The following is a 25,117-nucleotide window of genomic DNA, read 5'->3' as shown; positions in this document are numbered from 1 at the left end:
CTGCTGCAGCTGTACCATTGTAAGGTCTCCCATGTAGCCACTCTATGCGGATGGTAGAGAGCTCTCCTGCCAGCATAATTATACCACCCCCAATGAGCAGTGGTAGCTATGTCAGCAGGAGAGCATCTCCCGCCGACACAGCACTGTCTACACAGGCACTTTTGTCAGTGAAACTTATGTCAGTCAGGGGTGTGATTTTTTCACAGCCCTGACAAAAGTGCTAGTGTACACAAAGCCCCAGAGAGCAGGGAATTCCTGGCTCCAGGCAAGCCCTGCCAAGGAGATGCCCAGAGCCACAGCCTCAGTCCCTTTTGTAGTGAATTTCAAAATGTTGGGGGGATGCAGGGGGGAGTTGTTCTGAATTAAAACTAAACCCATTTTCAAAATATTGAATTCTTCCATGAAGCAGAGTTACCTTTCTCCAGCCAGCTTTATTCCTTGGCCACCCTGAGTCCGGAAGGTGTCCTTTCATTGTAAGCTTTGAAGGCCTATAGGGTCCACAATCCCTACCCACAGCATTCTCCCATGTAGGGTATGTCTACACAGCAGTGTGAAAGCCTGGGCTCAAGCCAAACTCCCTTTGCACTCACACATCACCTGTGCTAACCTCGGGCTCAGACCCAGGGTCCCAAGACCTTGCAGGGCTGGAAGGTCCGAGCCTGTGCTAAGCTGGTACCTATGGTCCAAGCCCTATTGCTTTCCTATGTGCACATGGCCCTGGTTTAACTTGGGTCCCAGAAGTCCTCTGGATCTATCCCAGAGTTCCCAGCGGCAGAGAAGCAGTGCTGCAGGCAACCAGTGTAGCGGCGGGAAGCGCCATTACTGCCTAGCCAAGTGTGCTCCCTCTTCCTGCTCTGGCTCCTCTTTGCTGCTGTGCAGAGCTTGCCCAAAGTAGGGAGCAAAACTGACAGGTGGTACGCGGCTCGCAGCTGCCAGGATTTTGGGGGTCATCCCTGCCCCAACTGTGCTGAGCTGGGCTCTCTGCTGCTCCCTCTCCCTGCAGGGCCATTATTTGATCCTGCTCTACTTTCTGTTCCTTGCTCCCAGGAAGCCCCTGCCGTCCCTGAGGTTGCGTGTGCAGAGGTGCCTGGGTAGCATGTACTGTGAATGGGAGCCAGCCCCAAAACTTCCCCACAGTCTCCTGGGGATCTTTTATCCCTGCCTCCTGGGTGTGTGTGTGTGTGTGTGTGTGGTGTGTGTGCAGGGGGTGGGGTGGGGCCAGGGATAAGTTATCCTCCAGGGAAGGGGTGCTGGAGCACACTGCACTCCAAGACCTGGAGATGTACTTCTCAGTTTCACAGCTGGCAGCAGACAGGCTGGGGTTTGTGTGTGTTTTTCCTCTGAAACCTACATTTTATGTGACATTTCAAAACAAACAGACAAAAACAAATAAAACACAAACCAAACCAAAACACCTTCACTGAACATTCCATTTTAAAAATTAAGAATGACAAAGTTTCATTTTAATAGTTTGACGACCCTAGAGACTGATGTCCTAATTATCTTCAGAACATGTTTCTGCCAATGTGACTCAGTCTAAGGGGTGGAGAGTCCAATTCTCAGATTAGATGGTCGATTAATATAAAGCCTTCTCAAACTGCAGCCATTGGTTCTACTGAGACTGCCACCAAATGAGTTAATTATGCAGCTTACGTACTTGGGGACTCCTTATGTGCACCTGAGTCCCATCAACAGCACTGCCACAGTTAAGAAACAGGGTGGGCAGTAGAGTTTCCCTACGTTGCACCACGTTCTTAGAGCTTGAGTGACGACATTGCTGTGTAGACATACCCTTAAACAGTCAACTTCACCCTGTGAGGATGCCCTGTGTCTATGTAAGGCATCAAGGTCCCACACCATGGATACAAACTGTTATGCCGCTAGCCTCATCTCCCACACCCTATGTAAGGGCTTGTCTACACTACCGGCCGGATCGACGAGCAGCGATCGATCCAGCGGCCGGTGATTTATCATGTCTACTATAGACGCGATAAATCGACTGCTGATCTTTCTAGCGTCGACTCCGGTATAGTGAAGACACCACAGTAAGTAGATCTAGCTACGTCAACTTCAGCTACATTATTCACATACCTGAAGTTGTGTAACTTAGATCGATTCCCACCCCCACCTCCTGTAGTGTAGACCAGCCCTCAGACTCTGCGATAACAAACACCCATAATCCTTCTGTAAGGACTCCCACAACAGTTGGGACAAACCAGTCACAAGGACCACCAATTAAGACATCATGACCACCCATATCTGTGCCCTATCTCAAATTCTAGGTATGAATGTTGTCCCCTGCCTTGTCAGCCCCGAGCAGTCTTTAGAAGGCAAAAAATTCCCTGTGGCTTGGCCAATCTGTCACGTGGAAATTCCTTCTTAACCTCGACAATAACGACTGATGAACTGGAGCCCATTTCCATGCCCCAAGCCAGTGGTCACAAAGTCAAAAGTGGGAAGATGGCCCTTAACTGGAGGGATGAGCGAATGTCTCTCCCTTCCCACTGTTCATCTTTACATGCCCCTGAACTCCCTACACACACAGGCCAATCACTGATTTGGTGACTTAAAACTTAACAGCTGCAAGGCAGAGAAAGCCCATAAAACCACCTCACTGAAGCTACCCACATAAGATGGGGTGGTGGGAAAAGCACCTTCCTCCCTCCCCTTGATGCCTAATTGGCAAGGACCCAGCAAACAATGAGCCTCATGGAGACAGAGGTCTGCACATAAAAATATTAAAAGGGTGCTTTCTTCTATTAAGAGGAGTGATGTGAATATATATTATTTGAAAGTTGCATGCAATAATTACCTAATAGGCACTTACCAACACAGTCACAGATTGGAAATTCAGACTGTCCTTTTTTGGTAGGCGTATCAATCAGATTTTTTGTAGGAGTGTCTAGGAACTTCATAGGAGATTCAAGAAAACTGCTGAGTGTATTCTTTGCCGGAGAACATCCCAAGTCACCTATGCTCTGGGGGTTTTCAGTACCCAAACTTGTTGATGTCAGAACTGTAATTTCACCTGCACAATCTATATTCCTGAGAGTTTCTACTGTGTGTGGTAAATGGGTCTCACAACAGGTAACTGGGAGTGTTTGCAACTTCTGATCCAATTGTTGCTCTGCAGCATTCTCCTGAAAATGTGCATGGTCTTCATCAGATATCTCATTAGCTCTCTGGTTAGACTGATTAAGTGTTTGAGGCAAGGGATACATCTGAATGACATTCATTGTTTGCTGTACCTGAGAATTACTATATTTTTCTGTAAACATCTGTACATTTTCACTTGGTCTGTTTAAACACGATTCAGTTTTAAGTTGTGAAGCAACCATAGGATTACTGGAGAGCAGGCCATTATATTGTGAAGAGGTAACAACAATGTCACTTTTCAGTGGATCAATACCTTGTGTGTCACTGGAGCCTACAGTTTTGATGTGCTCAGTTACTACTTCACAGCCAAACAGCTTGTCTTTTGTTTTCTCCCATGGTACCTCAGGTAGATGTCTATGGATTTTTATCTGAGTTTGTGGAAGAAATAATCTAGTTTTTTGTTGTGATGATAAAGTACTTTGATTCAGTTCCTTCTGTACTTTGGTTCTGGGAGATTTTTTTTTTGATGCAGCTATTTTCAAATCCCGTGGCATGGTACGACCAAGTGGTTTTGATGATATCCAAATGTCCTGCAACTCATTATGCTGGTATGCCAACTGCTCTTGCTGTTTTTGATTATTTTCTTGATAGTCCGGTACTTGAGGCTTCTTTTTGTGTCTTTGTTTCCATGGTACAGTTTTTCCTTTTTTATGTGTTGGCTGTTTTTGCTTTACTAACAATGAACTATAATTGTGCCTTATAAACACAGACTGTTTTTTCTTCAGTAAGCACTGGTCCTGGTTATGTTTTGGCTGAATCTCATGTGATATTAGACTGAGAAGTGATGTCTTTACATCATTCTTCTGCTCTGGACTTGTCTGATTTGATTCAATTATTGCTGCAAGTTGAGTTAACTGTGTAGCTACATCTTCTTCATCCTGGCTGTGAATTCCTCCTTCCTTCATTGAAAAATTACTTTTCAAGTTCAGATCATTATAAGCTTTGTTTTTCTCAAACTGGCTCAGAATCTCCAATTTGCTACTTGTTTGATGGGCATTACATGAATTGTTGAAACATGTAGCAATGGTAACTTTATCATACAGAGAGTTTTTCTTGGTAGTATGACCTGAAGATGACTTTGCATTAGGTACTGAAACAGATAAATATTTGGTCTCTCTTGGGGATACATATGATCTATATGATCCACTGGTAGTATTAACAGATTTATCATGGGGTTCAGAAACAGTACTTTGGCCATTGTACAACACTGCCTTATTAAGGAGCTGCTTCTGTGAACGAGCACAGCGATTCAAGAGATGTTGTTCATTCTGTAAGTAAGTCTCTTTGATTTCTTTCAATGTAGAAGAAGTCAAAGAGCAGGAAATGTCCCTTTTGTAATTACGGAGTAAATGGGACGTTGTTTGTTCTGCATGTTCAATATTTTTTGTTTTATCTGGTGCAGATGCTTCTAATGGGGCTTCTGATAATTTTGTTAATGCTTCAATAGCTACAACCTGCTCTACAGTTAAGTTTCTGTTTTTAATCAGGGACAAAAAAGTTGGCTGAAGTGAGGAGTTTTCAAGTTGTGTCTCTTTGTTTGGTATTTTAACAGCACCTTTTTCAACATGGACTTCCTTCTCAGGCACAGGTGTATAACATGACCTTTCCTGTATATCCACAATGGAATTAGTTTGCAAAATTGAATTGTCAGATCCCTGAAAGGTCTTGCAGGTACAGTTTGACTTCTGCCTCAGGAAAACATTTCCTTGTTTTTCTGGATGAGCACAGCAAACACCAGTTGTCAAAGTGCTTACAACATTATTCAGATTAGCAGTATTTGTTTGATGTGAAGGGGAGTTGTTTTCTCTGCAGTTGTTTGTCAAATCTGCCCTTTCTTCTACAATTACCTTTGTCAGTGACACATCAGATTCTGATGGTGGATAATGTATGTTTACAATGCCATTTCTAATGGTTTGTGCAAACAACTTTTTTGGCTCAACTAATTCACTGGGAGAGACTGCTCTTTCTTCTTCAGAATTTTTCAGGTGTTCATTATCTGTCACAGTTCCATGGATATCTCCATTGACACAGATGCTAAATGATGGTTTTTCATTATCTGTCCACTTCTCTGCTTCTAAGCCTGTCATGCTTTCTTTTTCATTAGACTGTACATTTTCAAAGGGCACTGTTTGATTTGTTTTCACCCTGTATTTTTCACCATGACTGCATATACTGCATTCCATGAGTCCTGGTCTGAGGCCATTTACTGGTTTGTTTTCTAAATCTGCCTAAAAAACAATACAAAAAATAGTTGTATCAGCTGTTTAAAATGTAAGGTAAGAAGCAGTGACCCTACACTAATTAAACCCTTTCATGGATGATGTAAGGAATGCCATGATTGAGCATTCACAAACAGAGCAGCTGCAGATAGCCAGTAGCACAGGCAATCCATAAAAGAAGATCTGAAGACGAAGGACTTGAGTCTCACTTAAACTAAGGACCCTTTACAACACTCTGGCAATAAATGCAAATGTAATGGGCTTTAGTGTAACAAGAGTCAGGCCCTCAGGCCTCAATCCTGCAATGAACTTTGTTTTAGCAGACACCTTATGCCTCTCTGGAGCTCACTGCAGGATTAAAGTCTAAGGCAGGGGTAGTCTCTAGGTGGACCATTGGCCAAACTGGACCGCCAGACACTTTAAACAGACCCCAAAATCTTTTAATTTACATATTATTAATTATTATTATTTTATTATTATTTTCTCTGGAGTCTGGACCTTGACTATACCTTGACCAAGAAATTTTGACCTTGACAAAAAATAACTGATTAACCCTGGTCTAAGGGCTTGTCTACATGAGAAAGTTTTACCAGTTATATCAATATAATTATACCAGTATAATTAAACCACTATAGTTATACCAGTGTAATTCCCCATGTGGACACTCTTATTTTAGCATAAAAGTAACTTTTGGGGGGTTAGCTTAAACCTCTTCTAATGCAACATAAGCTAACCCCCAAAAAGTCACTCATTCCTGATTAAGTGTCCACATAGGGAGTTATACAGGTATAACTATATTGATTTAAATTCAGACCTTAAATTATACTTTAGACCTTTCCCATGTAGACAAGCTCTAAGAGAGATTTAAACAGTAAATAATACTTTTATGGTGATTTTAGATTAACTATATTTTACCAGTTAAATGCTGCATTAAGTATCAATACCTCTTGCACAATACATCATCAAGGCTGTTGTATATCATACACCATAGTGACTTTAGGGAGAGTATTAGGAGGGTAGTCCTTTGCTGCACCAGTTTAATCAAAGTCTTCTGAATTTTAGAGTTTGATTTAAAATAAAAAATGTTTAGTCCTAATCACTGCAAATCAAACCTTCCAAATGTGACACAAACATGACACAATGCAGGACTGTCTTCCTGAAACTTCAGATAACCTGAAACAATGGACAGATTCTACCCCAAGTTCACAGTGTTGCAACTGACAGCAGAATTTGGATGGAAAGCTCTAAGAGAGTCTGAACTCGCAGCACTCAGCTAAATACTGCTTCAACTTTGAGATCTGCCTGAGGACAATACAAAAAGTCTACATTAATAACATTTTCAAAGCAGGGGAGATGGGTGGGGGATCAGAGCATATAAAACTCTACACACCACTTAAGTTCTCCTTAAGCCTTTGCACAGAGTTTATGCAAGACTCAAATGTATAAGGCTTTGTGAAGACCCTCTGCGCAGGAGTGAATTTTACCATATTTAATGGAACAGAGCACCGTGAAGTTTCTTTTGTGTGGCAAATTGATGGAGAACTCCTGATGACAAGTGGAAAGTTGGTACATATACATGGCTCAAGTGAATGTTTGGATTGTATCTCAGCAGAGCACTATCTGACCACTGAACATTCTCTAATATAACTGAGCAAATTTTCTTATTTTTCCATTTTAACTTCAGTATTCTAATAATATTTTTTTAAGTTAAATGCGTTCTCCATCTTCACTGGGACTACACATATATTATTGGAGCCATGTCAGGTAACGAGACAAAGTTGGAATGTTTCATACTGGGAAGAACATTAATAATGTGCATCATACAAGCTATTACGTTATGAAGGAAGGATCTATATAATTTAAGAAAACATTAAAGCAGGCAATCAGGGTGGATAAAAATTGATGTTTTGGTTTCTTTTTTAATTAAGAAATTGATTATTAATTTTAATTGGATTTTTATTTAAATTAAATACATTTTTATTTTTAAAAATAAACCCATTTAAATTAAATTTGAAATTACGACTACCTGTGTTAAGGCCTAAACTTTCTACAACCCATTAAAATAATTTAACTTTTTTTTAAAAAAGCTACATGAATAAGCCCTCCTCAAATTTTAATAAGTTAAAGAGTGTTGCATTTTTAATTATATACAGAATCAGGAGAAAAACATTTTTAACTTTGGGGTCAACTCACATGTTATAAATATGTCATACTTTCATGTACTGCATTAAGTAAGTATCTATATTATTTTCAGTCTTTACAATATTCAGAAACACTTCCTGTTTCCATGCAGAAAAGCTTTTGCGTAAATTACTTTTGGTGTGAGTTTAGCAAACAGGTGCGGAGACAATATTTTCTTCATTTTATTCAAAGTTGAGAAACCAGCTGGGAATTGAAAAAGCAGGAAAGCTTGTTTTTGTTTTCTGATCTATAAATAAAAACCAGGTGGGAAAGAATCAGATATACTAATTCTAAAAATGTAAAAGACATGGGACCAGATTTTCAAAGATACTTAGGCATCTAAAGAAGCAATCCCTAGCCAGATTTTGAAAATGCCTAAGTAGGTTAAGAACCTAATTAGCTCCCATTGATCTCAATAGCTGTTAGACACCTAACCTGCTTAGGCACTTCATAAAATTCCACTAGGCACTGTGACAGACCCAGACCAGTGGGGTACAGGAGTCTGGTCATATTGGGATCCAGGTACAGGAGTCTGGTCGAAGGCAAATATACTGGCTACTGGATGAATAGTTTTCTGGTCCCTGAGTGACCTGAGCAGGGACTGCCCTAGAGCAATCAGGAACCTGCTAGAACCAATTAAGACAGGCAAGCTAATTAAGACACCTGGAGCCAATTAAGAACTTACTAGAATCAATTATGGCAGGCGGGCTAATCAGGACACCGGTTTAAAAAGGAGCTCCCAGCATTTGGGGTGTGCAAGGAGTGAGAAGGTGTGCGGCTGGAGGACTGAAGAGTACAAGTGTGATCAGGCTTCAGGAGGAAGATCCTGCAGTGAGGATAAAGAAGGTGTTGGGGGAAGGCCATGGGGAAGTAGCCCAGGTAGTTGTAGCTGTCACGCAGCTGATACAGGGGACATTGTAGACAGCTGCTATCCACAGGGCCCTGGGCTGGAAACTGGTGTAGAGGATGGGTCTGGGTTCCCCCCATCTCCTGATCAGAGACAGGAGGAGTTGACCTGGTCTGTGAGAAACACCAGAAGGGAAAGTCTAATTTGGAAAAGGGATCTGGCCCTGACCCACTAGGTGGGACACAGAGACTGCGGGGATTGTTTTCTGTTTCCCCCATGCTGGACAGTGATGAAGTTAGCTGAGTGAACGACAGGTTTGAGCCTCTAGCAAAGTCGCCAAACTGAGGGCTGCCATGAACCTCTGAGGCGAGCAAATCTGCCAAAAAGTGCCGCACCCACCAAAGCATAGAAGGAACTTTGCCACAGTACCTAAATACTTTTGAAAGTCTGACCCATTGTGACCAGAAACAAACTGTCAATTCACTACACACAATTAATACTTTATTTGCTTAATAAAGCCGTTAGTTTTAAATGCAAAACATGTTTTAAGAAAAAGTTTCTTATGTATCTAGCATATTTAAGGTAGTTTTATTTAAATCATAAAAACTATTTGCTGCTGTGTGCATGTTTATTGAATTCTACTGTCCATCCAAATGCAGCATGACACAAATCCTGAGTAAAAAATGATCATCCAGTAAGAAATATGGATCATTCACTATTTCATAACATAAAAAAGTAAAATTTAAGACTCTTGAATAAATTATATTAAGCAATATGATTTCTTAAATAAATGTACATATAGTATATCTCCTGGTTAGTAAAAAGAAGTACCAAATTTAGTTTAAAGCCTATATTTAATTACAGATTAACATGTTTTAATGGTTATATCAAACAATAAGAATGAGCCTTTCTTTAGGAAAATAACTAAAGTACAAATGCAAAAGAGGATTAAAATCCATTATTTAAATCAAGGTGTCCTACTCGGTAACTGAAATCACTTTGATTTAAATCAGATCACTTCAGCAGACAATGCTTCCAGAAATCCACCACTCAAAACTAAACTTACAGCTCAGACACCAGATGGAGCTTGGTGTTCACTTTAAAACAGTTTTCTCTTTGATAAACAAAATAAGATAAGAAAGCAGGGACCCTAAAGTACACATAGATAACACCATTGATTTTATCAGAGGCATCACAAGACCTGTTGGGTCATGGTTGTGAAAACAGATTATTCAGCAACTATGTAGTAAACCAAAATTTAGGGAAACAAGGCTATGAAAAAATGAGACCTTATTTAACAAACTTTCATTAAACTTAGATATTTACCTATGTTCTTACAAGCTGCACCCCACGGACCATCTATCTGAACCAGAAACTGCATTTAAACGAAGCCTTTTTTTTATTATATAATTTCATTTTACCAGAAGGTGAACTGAAAGGTGAAACTGTACTTTCTGTTCAACAGAAAGTTTGTCATAGGAATGGAGACCATTGTTAGGGAAGGCAAAAGGGCACTATAAATTATATTATGCCAGTTGATACAGAATATCTAACAAGAGAATAATGTCTACTTAATAATTAAACTGAAAAAGATGGTTCACAATTGATCAAGGGCCTGTGTGAAGCAGAGCAAATCAGGCTCAGAGAAAGTGGTAGCCCTTTCACTAAGGCAATTACCTTAGTCCTTGTAGGTGGGCATATTGAGTATGAGACCTGGGGTGAAACCGTGGTCCCCCTGAAGTCAACAGAAAAAACTACCCCTACTCTTTAATACCTTATCCCACACCAGAGCATGCCCATTGTCTCTTTATGACAGGAGACAAGGGGATTCTGAAGCATATCCCTCAGTTGCTGGTCATTTTGAGCACATCACTCACATCAGTTCCGAAGTTGCCCATGTTCTACACAAAATTGGTGTCCTCTCACTTCTGCCTTTAGAAACAAAGAATTATGAAACTGAGGTAAAGGAAGAGTTCTTTATGTTAAAGAAATGAATCCACCAACAATTTAAGATTCCAGCATGAACACATTTATATTCCTTACATTCTGCGTCATTGTCACACATTTGGGCATTGCAAGATTGAGAGGTATGTTCTGAAGAATCATGGAGTTGCACAGAAAAAGGAACAGGACAACATATCAATTTGCTTTTATTCCCAGAGACTGGTTTACCTACCAGCTCGCACCTTCAACACACAAGGTCCATTGACATACAGTATGTGAACTACATGATTCTTCAGAGCAGACCTTTAATTCCTTTGCAGCAATACACTCAATCATTTTGTTCTTTAATAAAATAATTTTAGAAAACCTAGTATCATTGCAGGGCTTGAAAATCATCAGGAGAGTCACAGAGGCCCCAAGCCTGCAAGTGACTGAATGCGCACAGGTGCACTGCTATGCCTGTGCAAAGCCCCAGACACCTCAGTAATAAAGGGTTTTATTCTAAAAATCAAACTATTTCCTGTACTCCATAATTTCCACTAACATTTTTGGAAGTTATCCACATGCACTGAGCAGAAAAAAGATCCTGATGAATCATGTCATTGGCATGGTTTGGTTTATATCTTATTTTTCCATATAAGAACTGGAATTATCATGACATATGTTCCAATAAAAATAACCAAATTCTGTACCATTTGACCACTAGATTTTTCTCTCTCTTTTACTTGTGAAAAGATACCAACACAGAGTCAAAAAATACAATAGATCTTTGTTCTTGTGATCAGAATTTCTAGTGGCTTTTCTTGTTTAATAATTAAGGTTGGTTTTTCTTTGCTTGCTATATGAACATAAGAACCGCCATACTGGTCAGACCAGTGGTCCATCTAGCCCAGTATCCTATCTACCGACAGTGGCCAATGCCAGATGTTTCAAAGGGAATGAACAGAACAGGGCAATTATCAAGTGATCCATCCCCCCCTGTTGTCCAGTCCCAGCACATGGCAGTCAGAGGCTTAGGGACACCCAGAGTATGGGGCTGCATCTCTGACCATATTGCTAATAGCCATTGATGGACCTATCCTCCATGAACTTATTTAGTTCTTTTTTTAATCCAGTTATAGTTTTGGCCTTCACAACGCCCCCTGGAAACAAGTTCCACAGGTTGCTATGCCCCACTGTAAAAAGAAATGGTCACAGAGGACTTCGCAGAGCAGGGTTCACGTAATTATTTTCTCAAGATATATTGCCATCAGGTCCTTCACTTATTCTGCTTACATATTGTGACAAAGAATGGACCAACATTCACCACAGGAGTCCAGAGCCATCTCTAAACTCTATGATATGTAGTAAAAGAAGATGGTCCTTGGCATCCTGGTTTCAACCCTTTTGTTCCCTACATACAGTAGTAGCATGAGGTACCGTGATAAGCAGATGTAACCCAGAACAATTACTTCTGTGATCTGGAATAAAAGATAACACACAGACCCAGATCCTGGCAAGAGTGGTTAATGGGATCAGACACTCCAGAAGAGTTATATAACAAGAAATGACATGACCCTTCCCTTTCACAGGGTGCATGGGGTTCTGCCCAGGTGTTGCACAATGGAGCTACAATGCAGGCACCAGTCTGGTATTCATAGGAATGCTACAAACTCTTAGCCCCTGTGAATGACAGAAATGACTTGAGAGTGCAACTGTTCCCTTGCACATTGTGTCCATCCACAGGGAACTGGTGTGTGTGGGAGCTGAACAGCTGTGCACAAGACTTTTCTTCATCCAGTATTCTAGCTGTACCTACTGCCACACGATTTGAGAACACACGGTTTTCCCTGCACGTCCACTCGGATTGGCGCACTGCTGGTGGTATCTCAGGGATAGGTCTCTATGCTGACAGCGTGCTGCACATTGCTGCCAATGATGGAGGCTTGTGCAGGATTTGTTGGCAGACTGCCATTAAATATAGAACAACAGTTGATTAGAATTTATGGGCCCACCTACTAGCTGATGCTCTATGTCTCAACATGGACCTCTGGCAGTTTTAAGTAACTATATTGCACTTATGTAACGGCAGTGAATCTGAAACTTTTATATCTTGTAGTAAACTGCATATTTGCTGCTATGTACACTGGCTTATCTATGCACTTCTTTGCTAAGATATTGAACTGGGCCCTATGACAATACATTAAAAAAATTCACATGCAAAATGTTTTGCTCCTCAAGACGAGGATATGTTATTCTTTTGACGCTGCCCCAGTATAAGCTGGTGACACCCCTTCCAACTTCAGACGATATTAAAATAAAAGATTTCAGAGTAACAGCCATGTTAGTCTGTATTCGCAAAAAGAAAAGGAGTACTTGTGGCACCTTAGAGACTAACCAATTTATTTGAGCATAAGCTTTCGTGAGCTACAGCTCACTTCATCGGATGCATCCGATGAATTGAGCTGTAGCTCACGAAAGCTTATGCTCAAATAAATTGGTTAGTCTCTAAGGTGCCACACAAGTACTCCTAAAATAAAAGAGTATTTCTAAAAATTACCGAGGTTCTATATCCCCTTACCCTAATCATTTGGGAATATTTCTTAATATCACACAGAGGAGGAGTTGTGGAAGTGTTTTAGCAGAGACGAAGGTCAGTTTGTGAGTGTGGGGGAGACTTGTCCTGGGAGTGGAGGAGGCCTTTGGAAGCAGAAGATGATGATCAGATTGGTGATATATAGGTGAGATGAGCTGCTGAAGGGGTTGGGATGATGGTGTTTTTCACTGGGGGGAGAAAAGGGGATGCCCTCACTCATGACCTTCCCTTCCTCCAGGATTTCAGAAGTATCCACCATTGCCTATTCAAATATATAAAAGAAGGTACATTCAACCAAAGTAAATAAATAGATCAACTATCCTCCTCCTCCAATCACTTCTCTTTACACTTGTTAGTTCTACTTTAAAAAAGAAAAAAAGGATAAGAGCTCAGAGCTCCTCTTCCACCTACTCTCAGGATGGACTCTACAGCTCCAGCTGGAAAGTTTGCTTAAGCTGACAGAGTTTACATTTGCAGTACTTAGTACCCTTACCCCACCAGCAAAGAACTCTTAAAAAAGCTTGAGTCTTAAACAAATAGGAGATTTGGAAAACTGCAGTCTGCTCCTGTTTTCTCCCTGCCTCACAGAAATAGAGCAAGAAAGGGCCAGCAAGAAGTTCACACATTCAGGGTATGTCTACGTAGCACATTAAGATCAGGCTCTCATTCAGCTCTAAGCCCAAGCTCCCTTCCACCTGCAGAAAAGACTCAAGTCGGGAACTCCTCTGGACTCGGGTCTACAGACCCTGCTGGGGGGGTGGGTCAGAGTTCAAGTCCCGCTGTGATCTAGGACAAAACCCAGGCATCTTGCAGTATGGATGCAAATCAAGTCTAGGTTGCCAGGCACGGGTCTGTAGAGTCTGCCAACACTATCCCACAATCCCCTGGGGCTGTACTTCCCAGTCCTTCAATCCCAACACTTCCCACTCGCTTCCCAGGAACGAGCAACCTCCTGGTTCAAATGCAGCTGCTCAGCGTTTCATCCTTAATTTCCACATGACCTGCTCAATTGGAAATACAGTCAGAGTGTATATTTCATCCATTGCTTGCTTTAATATTAAGAGTGCAAATTACAGCGGGAGACAGTCTGTCTGTGTACTTGTAAAGAGGTTCTCCTGCATCTCCATGTCAAATCAGCACCTTTTTGACTTTACCACGAATGTTCAGCACTGCTGACTGGTGATGAAAGTGAACTTCTCAGAGTAAGAACCCCAGATAGTTGATTTTGATCCAGTGTAGTCCCTATGTACTAGGGCTGCCCCTAACTTATAAGCCCCCTCCATTCTGAAATGTGCTGGTCAGCCACTAGATGCCCAAATATCTCGTTCCAGTACATGGATAGCTGTCCTCCACTGGCCTGAAAGAGAAGCTCATGCTTCTATCAGAAACCTCCTGACTCTCAATCAGTCCTGCCTGAAAGGACTGAAAAACCATAGCTAGTGACTAGACTATTCATAGTTCCTCTCCACCCCCAGAAAAAATGAAGGGGATGTAGAAATAATTTAAATTTAATTTTGCATGTGTATCTTACTGTGATGTGTGATGAATTTCTTTGCTGCTCCAAATGACGTCTGAAATGGCCAGTGTTTTTTGTGTGAATAAAATAAAGCCCATTGATAAAAAGTATCATCCTGTGAACTTGTATTAAAGTGGCCTCTCTGACAGAGTGGAAAATGTAATTTTTTAATCATGGTCAGATAGTAACATGGTCTCTCTCTTTCCTTTCAAGGTCCTTTCACATTCATAGGGCAGACACAAAACATCAGCAACCGGGAGGAGCAGACCCACCCACTGTGGGCAAAGAGAAAGAGAGTCCGAGATTAGCTAATGGAGGAGATTCTAGATAAAACTAATTGGCACATAGAGTTACAGAAGGACCAAATGGAGCATCAAAAGAATAAAGATGCAAGAAGGGCGGAAAGAGAGACAGAGGCTGCACAGAGCTAGGAGAGATTGGTGGACAGATTCATGGAGCATGACCTCAGGTTGTGAGTGTAGCAGAAGGAGCTGTTCGAGCGATGACTTGCGCTTATGGCTACCAGAGTGCAGGCTCCATGGCACCTTCAGCTCCTGCGCCAGCCCCGTGCCCTGAGTCCCCTCCATGTTATTGTGTCCTGCAGACTATGGAGTTGGACAATTCAGGGGGTGCCACACCACCACGCAAAGTTGATTTGCCAACTCCAAAGTGCTTAGCCACAGACCTGAAGCAATTTGGGGTAGCCAGGTTCCGGCATGCAAACACAAAATGGCTTGGCCAGATGTGTTTGCAAGCTAAAATCACCTAAACTACTTCTGGTCAACTCCTGTGGGACAGACAGACAAGTTCTCCCATAAGCCACTATGAACCAAACCCTAGAGCAGCGTCAGCAGGAGAAGGCACTAGGAATCCTGGGATAAAGCGGTATATGCCCAAGTTCTGACTTGGGTCTGCATAATGCAGGATGGATGCACCAGCATGACTGTGGGACCCAGGTTTCCAATGGAGTATGGATGCTCAAGTGTGGGCTTGGAAACACTGAATGGGCAAGCGTGCATCATGCAGACTCAGGTTTAGTGTGTTGTGTAGACACACCCACACAGGCTTCTGTGTCTGATTCGCCTCTCACTTGTACCAGAGTAAATCCAGGGAAAACCTATTTGAGTCACTGGACACATCAGTGCAAAGTTATTAATGAGAGGAGAATGAGGCCTACAATCTTTAGCTTCCAACTCACTGCCCATGCAAGCCCACGTTCCCATGCAATGACCTGCAGCAGCCCCTGACATTCATGATGAACTTGGAACGCAACTGCCTCTGTATATCACCTGCCCACCTCACTGTTTGATTCTGCATGTGTTGAAACAATGCAAATTGTTGGTGTGGTCTGGAACACAAGATTAGAATTTCAAATTCCCCAGTTGGCACACAAGGAAGTCAGAAAGTAGCACACCAGGTCTCAGACCAGTGACAGCTGGGACCAGAACTCAAGTTAGGTATGGAGGAGCGGTCAGGCAACTGAGGATGCAGAAATGGAGACAATCCCTTAGTTTCAATATAATCAGCTAGTACACCAGTACATCCCCACATTGTTGATAAATGTGCTCACTCTACCCTTGAAACCTGCAAGGACAACTGATTTTACTTATTCAAAATTGAGTTCTGTGTACCTCATCTGTGATCTATGGAGCAAAACCTGTGCTAGTCAAGGAAAGGAGTCACATTATTAGTTCTTTCCCTCCCCGTTCCAGTTCAAACAGTGAAATAAAATATTCCAACTATATTTCAATTCCAGATCTCACCTTTTTAAAAGTTTTCCTATCCTGCATCTGGGACTCAGTCTACCAGGAAAACATCCAAAGCATTTTAGGACATGCAACACTCAAAAGGTTATGGATGCTGGCAAATCTATTTAGCAAAAAGGTCCCCTGAGGTAGGACCGTATTTAAAAAATAAAAACCACGGTTCCCAACCTCTTTAGGTCAATGTTGTAACTCCGGCTGGGAGGCAGAGAGTTCATGCAAATGACCTCTCAGTGTACCACTCCGTGCTGCTTAAATCTTTGGTTACTGTATATTGTCCTTAATGGGTGCTGGGAACAGACTGTAGAAAAGAAAGAGGTGGAGAAAACAACTCATGGAGGATTTGAAGACTAAGAGGAAATACTGGATTTTGAAATGGAGCATTTCCAGTAAGGACTACTGTAGAAAACAATAATTTATTCTGAAGAAATTTAGACTCAAGATAAGGCCAAAATGGACAAAATATTGGTATTGGCTGCTTTTAAAGATAACAAATGAGATCACCCACTACCTGAGAAAAAGGATAATTCCTAATTTACAAATGTAACATTTTATTTTTTCTTTCCATATTATAAAAAACAGAAATGTCAAAACCAACCTCACACCACACTATCAGCAAACTCTTTCTATCTTTGAAGTTTCCAATACCCTTTGTCTCCTCTTAGTAAACCAGTTTTCTATCCAGGAATGAGTGGAATGACAATAGATCTGGTAGAACAGAACTTTTAAAGCAATGTCAATTCATATATTTAGATTGTTTGGAATGGAAATACCATTCAGAATGACTCTCCTCATATTAATATTGATCTGAATATTTTAAAAAGGTACTACTATGTATTCAGATATAACACTGATTCTACTTGCTCCTTCCACACAAATTTCATATTCATTCCTGCTGTCAGGTCCTAAATGTTTAGCTTGTCATCAAACTAGTTTGCTTCCTGTGTCTTTGGGGTCAGTAAATTCACTTGAACTCACCTTCAGAACATTGCCCAGATCTGACACTAGACTGCCCCTCTGCCAAAACTTTCACTGATGCCTCCCTTTCTTATTACAATTCTTTCTCTATGGCCTTCAACTCCCCTAAACTTCGGGTTTGCCCAAAATACAGTGTTTCATCCCATCCATACCTGGATTAGGAACACATCAGCCAATCCCCAGAAATCTTCACTAGCTTCCTGTCCATTACAAAATCCAGCACAAATTCTCTGTAGCTATTACCTCCCTCCCCCGCTTTCCAATCTCATCTCCATTTTATCTATACTCCTCAAATAGCAAGCATCTTTGCCCAGCTTGTCTCTCCAGAGAGAGAGAGAGAGATTTTTCTTCCCAGCTTCTTTCACTATTTGGAACCATTTCCTTGTGCATGATTTGGTTTCAGAAAGAATGAATTAGAGAACCAATCTCTTTTCTTCACATATAGCTCCTAATTCTCTCTCTAAGGGCCTGATCCCGAAAGGTGCTGAGCACCCACAACTCACATTAAAAACAATAAAAAGAACAAGGAGTACTTGTGGCACCTTAGAGACTAACAATTGTATTTATTTATTTGTTAGTCTCTAAGGTGCCACAAGCACTCCTCGTTCTTTTTGCTGATACAGACTAACACGGCTACCACTATGAAACCTGTCACCATTAAAAACAATGGGGATTTGGTGTGCTCAGGACCTCTCACAATCAGACCTCAAGGGCCTGATCCGGCTACCCTTCTTGCTTAATAACTTCAATGAGACTACAGACATGAATAAGGTCTCCAAGATCAGCTCCTAAATGATGATATGTATCAGTGGTATCTATGCTGTAGTTTGGACCATTTCTGGCTCCCAAGACTCTAAATTATTGCCCTCAAAGGTAACTGCAGTAAGGAGAAAACTTGTATTTGATTATGAATTAAAAATGTGCACTGAGCTTTAAAATTATTTCCATCAGACCCATTGCTACATTAAGTAGATAGGTGGCTTCCCTGCCAGGTTAGAGAAGCCTCAGGGAGAGCAGGATAGAATTTCAAATAGCAAAGGATTGTGCTCCTCCCCTGACAGTCACCCAACACACAGCTCAGGACAAGGATAAAAGAGAACCTGAGCACAGAACTGTATTTCTACTGTAAGAGATGCTAATGCAACCTCGTGTCTTGTCTTCTTTTTACAACTGTGTTTTTTTTTTTTTTATACGTTTTAGCATTTGTTTTCTAAACTGAAATGTAGTGAAATAAAAGCGATGCTGACAACACCGGAAAATGTAGTGCTCTGTTAATCCATAAAGGAAATGTGGTATGATCAGTAGCAATGTGCATTTCCTCACATTACCCTCCTAATATTCTTTAACTCAAATTTGGAGTGATTACCTCTAGAGGCGAGAGAAGTTCAGTCTCTGTATCCAGCCATTCAAGCTAGTTTCTCTGTCTACATATTTATAGTGTCCATCACAATAGCATGTGAATACACAGTTTGACTTGTCTACTTAGAATGCTAAAAAGCAAAGTCATCAGGTAGGATAGTCAGCATATTGTGGATCTGTGTTCACTAGGAACAGAAGCCACAATTCACTGTACATAGTTCACCAAACTGGCACCAGGTAGAAACAATTTTCATTCACTGTCAAAAGAAAAGGAGTACTTGTGGCACCTTAGAGACTAACCAATTTATTTGAGCATAAGCTTTTATGAGCTACAGCTCATTTCATCGGATGCATGTGAGCTGTAGCTCACAAAAGCTTATGCTCAGATAAGTTGGTTAGTCTCTAAGGTGCCACAAGTACTCCTTTTCTTTTTGCAGATACAGACTAACACAGCTGCTATTCTGAAACCATTCACTGTCAGTACATCTTAGATTTGAACTGGTGACTTAGAAGTGACCTATTCTACCTTCTATTACCAAACAGTGAGCCATCTAGTTCCTTAATCCAAATACTTTTGAATCTGGTTACATTACTTTTTCTTTTTCTGTTCTGCCACTAATTTTATTATTTATTACTTGTTCCACTCCAATAATGTACTTGGCTCCAATTTACTTCACACACAGACAATACATATTAGGCATGTTAATCTATCTGCAGACTTGAGAGAACTTGTTTTATGTCATGAAAAACAGAGATATCAAATACACACTTTTCCAGGCCTGAACAATTTCTGTTTATAGTAATGCTCTAGTCCTGTTTTTAAAAGGTTAAAATGAGGGCATTGTTACAGTTTCAGTAAGGAACAAACAAGTCAGTGACAGATAAACTAAAAGATTGACTATAGATACTTTAGATGAAAAAAATATCATAGGACTGACAAGGTGTCTGTCACCAATCACCTACCTCGTGTGTTGCTGCACTTCCCAACATCTTTCATCTGTATTTTGTCTACTTAGATTGAAAGGTCTTTAAAATATGGACTATGTATTCTTTTATATCTCTAAAGCAGCTAGCACACTCTTCATGCTGTTTCCATCTTCTATTGCACTCTGCTGGGACTGAACCAATTACTTTCACTTTTCTTTTTAACTAGTTTCACTCTTACGTTCTTATGCACAAGAACAATGCTGTAAGAGTGCAGGACAATGCTTATTTGTATAAAAATTAAACTTTTTTGAATTCATGGAAACTTTTCTTTCAGTCATAGGTTCCTTGAAAATTTTATTTTACAAAAACTAAACTTTGGGTCATGTTTAACTGGACAATGTTGATTAAATATAACAAGACAGACACCAGAAATGAAACAGCAGTATGTATATGTGTTCATAATCAGCTGTCTATGATGTGACACAGACTACTGACCACTGAACCAACACTGAAAATTCTAACATTTAATTTCACCCCCCAAAAAATGCTGAATCATGACGGCAAGGGTGGGTGAATAGCTTTTAAGCCTGGGCTGTTAAACCTAATAAAAAGTGATTCCACTTAATTTATTTAGATATATCATACACTGTACTTTAATATTTATTGTACTATGCTTTGAGATACTTCTATGGATTTGTATATTACAAAATGGGAAATGACTGCCTTGGAAGGAGTACTGTGAAAAGGGATCTGGGACTACAAGTGAACTACAAGCAAAATGAGTTAACAGTGTGATGCTTTTGCAAAAAAAGCAAATATCATTCTGGGATGTATTAGCAGGAGTGTGTTGTAAGCAAGACAGAGGAAGTAATTCTTCCGCTCTACTCCGCACTGATTAGGCCTCAACTGGAGTAGTGTGTCCAGTTCTGGGCGCCACATTTCAGGAAAGATGAGGATAAACTGGAGAAAGTCCAGAGATGAACAACAAAAATGATTAAAGGTCTAGAAAACATGACCTATGAGGGAAGACTGAAAAAACTGGGTTTGTTTAGTCTGCAAAAGAGAAGACAAAGGGGACATGATAACAGTTTTCAAGTACACAAAAGGTTGTTACAAGGAGGAGGAAGAAATTTTGTTCTTCTTAACCTCCGAGGAAAGGACAAGAAGCAATGGGCTTAAACTGAAACAATGGAGGTTTAGGTTGGACATTAGGAAAAACTTCCTGTCAGGGTGGTTAAGCACTGGAATAAATTGCCTAAGGAGGTTGTGGAATCTCCATCATTGGAGATTTTTAAGAGCAGGTTAGATAAACACTTGTCAGGGATGGCTCTTGATAATACTTAGTCCTGCCACGAGTTCAGGGGACTGGACTAGATGACCTCTCAAGGTCCCTTCCAGTCCTATGATTCTATGAAAAAATAATTTACTTAGTAAAAGCCTCTCTGTATGGGTTAAATATCCTGCATTAGTGATTGACTTAAATCCTGATGCCTTGACACAGGAAAGACTCTTAATGAAGTAATAGGAACATTGCCTGAGTAATAACTGCAGGATCAAATCCTTGGTATATTTTGTCACTAAATACACTAACTCCAAACAATATATAAGGAATAAAACAAACACCAGAGATGAAATCTGTCCCACTGAAGTAAATGGGAGTTTTGCCTTTGACTGCATCCCAGGTCAGCTAGTGAAGGCAATAAATGGCCTTCTTAGTCAATACAATAATATTAGTTTAAAAGATTAATAAATGCCAAAAACAATTTTCAGAAGTATGTCTATTTTTAATGCATAAGCTTGTGTTTATGGATTTAAAGATATACAAAAATGTACACCTCACTTTTGAAATTTGGAAAGAAATTTTAAATGCTCTTCTGTTTCAGGAAACTTAATACATAAATTTTACAAGCTAAGTAAAAGAGAATCAATCATTTTTATTGAACATTCAATAATAAGTGCAGACAACATTAACAATACAGTTATTTGAGTTAAAAAGTTTAAGTTTATTTTGTAACATAATTTCATTAAGAATTTCTAATGATACATGAATTGTGAATTAAGCTTTAACCTTTCCCCATGCCTGGACATATATTTCTTGTGAATTTCCTTTCAGCAAATTAGCTTACTTTTTATTTAATACTAAAAGTCAAACTCCATTTCAGAATCATGACAACATTTTCTGTGAAATTTTAAAAGTACATTTCAGAATGTTTATTCTTCTAAAATCATGCAACGTTTGCAGCTCTAACCCTGCAATGTGACCTAATATCGTGGACTTTTGCAAAATACCACTGAAGTAAACGGGACACTACACAGGAGAAAGGATCTGTGTTTGGGGTTCAGTTGGGCTGTTCATAGAGGTAAAATTACTCACATTTGTAACTGTTGGCAGGATCACGGCCTCAGTTAAACCAGTACAATCCCACTGGGTTCAACTGAGTAGCACCAGCGTAAAGGGAGGGAAAAAATTAACCCATAAAATAATAGAACACCATCATCTTAAAAATACCATGCTGTCTGAAAATTTACCTATTATTGTTACAAACAACAACTAGTTTACTATAAATGGAAGATCTTAGAGGAAGAATTTCCCCCTCCCCATTTCTTTAATTTGTGCATTTTAAAACACTTTGTATATTGTTAGTTTTGCTCCTTCGCATTACATACTCAATTGTTTTTCCCTTTTATTTGTGTGCCATTCACACAATACAAACAGAGCAAAACTACTTTTTTAGAAGCCACAAAAACTGGCTGAGAGATCTAAAGACAGAAGTAGCTGAAAATTTCACTAATATTTTTTAGTTGGCTAGATTTTAAGTTGAGAGTGTCCCTTTAAAAACACAAAATGTGAGATAGTAATTTTCAGGAGAGTATTATATCTAACTGTGTAGCATCGTTCTATCTTCCTCCTCTGTAAGATTCCATTACAGTGGGGCTCCATCCATCAAGTTGTTGATATCTTAAAAAAAAAGTAATAAAAATGAATTACTTTCAGCTCTGTATTCTGGCAGTCGTTCTTCATTAAAAACATATCATATATCACAAGTTGGAATAAATGGCTTAAGACTAGTTCAATCCAAGATCACTAAAAGCATGATCACATTCATTAGCAGCTGCTTTTCTTGTCTTCTGTTAACATTTATATCTCAGAAATGTGTATCAAGTGGGTTTTCTTAAAGCAACATAGCTAAAATTGCACTGTGACCAAGGCTAATAGAAACCTTGTCATCTTCATATTTGAAAACAGGTCCTATGCAGACACACAGAGACTTATGCATGCATAGGGAAGGAATGAGCCATTTTGTACAAGTGTGTTAAAATACATATTTGCATCATTCATTGAAATGTGACATTTATAGTATTATAAACAAATAAACCAAAAGTACTAAGTATTTAATCATTGCTTGCTTTTTGTTTAGCTTAGATTGAACTGATTTTACAGAATTCAGCAATCACTGGTTCTCCCTTTTCTGGCACACATGGAATATATTTAGGGTGTTTATAAACAAACATGTGAACAAACCCAAATCACAAAGTACATTCATGCAGTTGTAATACTCACTTAGCAGCATTTATATTATTGTTGACTCTTGTATGAATTCTGGATCCCTCTCATAGGCTCTTCCTTTATTATCTCGATAAATGTAGAAAATTTCTGCGGCCATTCAAAAGGTAACATTGGCATTGTAGAACCTAGTGACAAGACCATGGATTGTACTTCTTCATCAGCTGCTGTTCTGTGCATGGGTTCCTCACTGTTCCACTTCTATCTGTATTGATAATAGCAGTTCTCTCTAACAATATGATGCCATATTCAATGTTTGTTTCTTTTGATCTGTGCTTTCATTTTACTAAAGCGTGATTGTAAACATTTCCTCACTGTGAAACAAGGTGCATTATACACAAAGTGTGGGAGAAATACCATTAAATAGGTAAAAGAAAAAAACACACTCTCTCACCCTTCTGTTTGTTGAAAGTGTAAATGAGTGCATCAACAGGTACCAGGCACCTCAGTAAGTTAGAGGTCCTCTTGCATATGTCTTCCATTTATGTACCAGAAACAAAATGCATAAGGTATTTAATAACAAAAAGGTATTTGCTTCAGTCGGAAGACATCATGCAATGTTTGCAACTGAAATTGTAAATACTCTCTCTTTGGTTTTAAACAGCTATTCCCACAAACACACATTACTTTTGCCTTCAGTGAGTGTTTGTTTCCTAGAATTTACAGTCAGATCATTTAGATTTTTATTCACACATCTGTACAATTATGAAAAAAATAACAGAATGTTAGTGTCAGAAAAATTAATTTTGAAGTGACTTTATATGATAACAAAATGGTAGCAATAAGGTACAAAAATAGTAAATTCATCGAAGTAAACAAAATCTACAGTAGTGTAACATTATATCCCATATGTGAGATTAATGCTTATAGCAGTGCAAACTATTTCCAGCAAGCAAATATGTCCCTATTTTGAGACATTTATTTTCTACCAGATAGGGTAGGGTACTGTTTTTAAGAAAAGTGGGAATCCTAACAACTCTAATCTGAAAGACACATTTAATTGATTAATCCATATTTTCCTTAAACATACATGTAATTATATTTACAAGCACTACATTTCATTAATATCTAAGGCTGTGTCTACACTGCCACTTTCAGCATTAAAACTTTAGTGGTTCAGGGGTGTGAAAAAACACACCCCTGAGAGACAAAAGTTTTAGCGCTGAAAAGCGCCAGTATAGACAGGGCTTTATCGCCGGGAGCCGCACTCCCAGCGATAAAGTAACCACCCCTCTTTTGGGGTGTTTTTTAAAAAAATTTGCTGGGAGAGCTCTCCCCCGGCAATAAAGCGTGTCTACATTGCCCACATGTCACAGCGCTGCCACAGTCATGCTGTAATGTGGGCAATGTAGACATACCCTAAGAAAAACTAGAAACACAAACTATCATATTCTTCCTTAGAACAAAGAAAGCTACAAATTCTCCTTTAAACAAAGTTTACATTACTATTACAGTCAAAATCACATTGCAAGGAAACTCCTTAAACTTCTAGTAGATTATTATTTAATTTTAAGTGTCACTTTCTGGATTCATACATCTTCCATTAATCATTAAATAAAAGCTTGGTGTTATAATTCAATACATGTTACTGCAGAAATGTTTATTATGGCATTTCAAATGCCATCAACTGAAAAAGGAGGGGCAGAAAAAACTACTACACCAGAGTATCAGGTATCAGACTGTACATGATGTATATTTCATTTTGGAAAGTTTATTGCAGCTGATATAAAGGGAGTCTAGTTTTGTATTACATATAGTGAAGAACAATATCCAGTACTTTTAGAAGAATGACAAACACATCCAGAAACACACTACTTGACATAAACCAATAACAAATCTTACCAAATACAGATTCAGTAACCATGCACTAGGAGTGAAAACTAGAAGACACAAAGTACAGTATAAAACCAGAGAGAAATAACTGTACAACCACTTCAACAGAGGAGAGATCAAAGCAGAAATGCACTTTCCAATCCAAAGCTCAACATATGATAGTATGCATGAAAATATTTCCTCAAATTATCAATAAGATTTTCCATTAAAAATCAAGGATCAAAAACTGTGCATAAATCTGTAAGAAAGAAAAG

At 39.6% G+C, this 25,117-nt stretch overlaps 1 protein-coding gene across 1 annotated transcript in view; it reads right to left on the bottom strand.

Annotated features, from left to right (window-relative positions):
* TET1 (tet methylcytosine dioxygenase 1) overlaps nt 1-25,117 on the bottom strand; it is a 121,488-nt gene that overhangs the window by 69,304 nt on the left and 27,067 nt on the right. Inside the window, exon 4 of the mRNA XM_084634104.1 lies at nt 2,828-5,384. Coding sequence (XP_084490230.1) covers nt 2,828-5,384 — 2,557 coding nt within the window. The remainder of the gene's footprint in view (nt 1-2,827; nt 5,385-25,117) is intronic.

Source organism: Lepidochelys olivacea, assembly GCF_965140295.1.
Source record: "Lepidochelys olivacea isolate rLepOli2 genome assembly, chromosome: 7".
Lineage (NCBI taxonomy): Eukaryota > Metazoa > Chordata > Testudines > Cheloniidae > Lepidochelys > Lepidochelys olivacea.
Note: the sequence above shows the minus strand (reverse complement) of the source record. Positions and strands in the feature narration are given on the sequence as shown.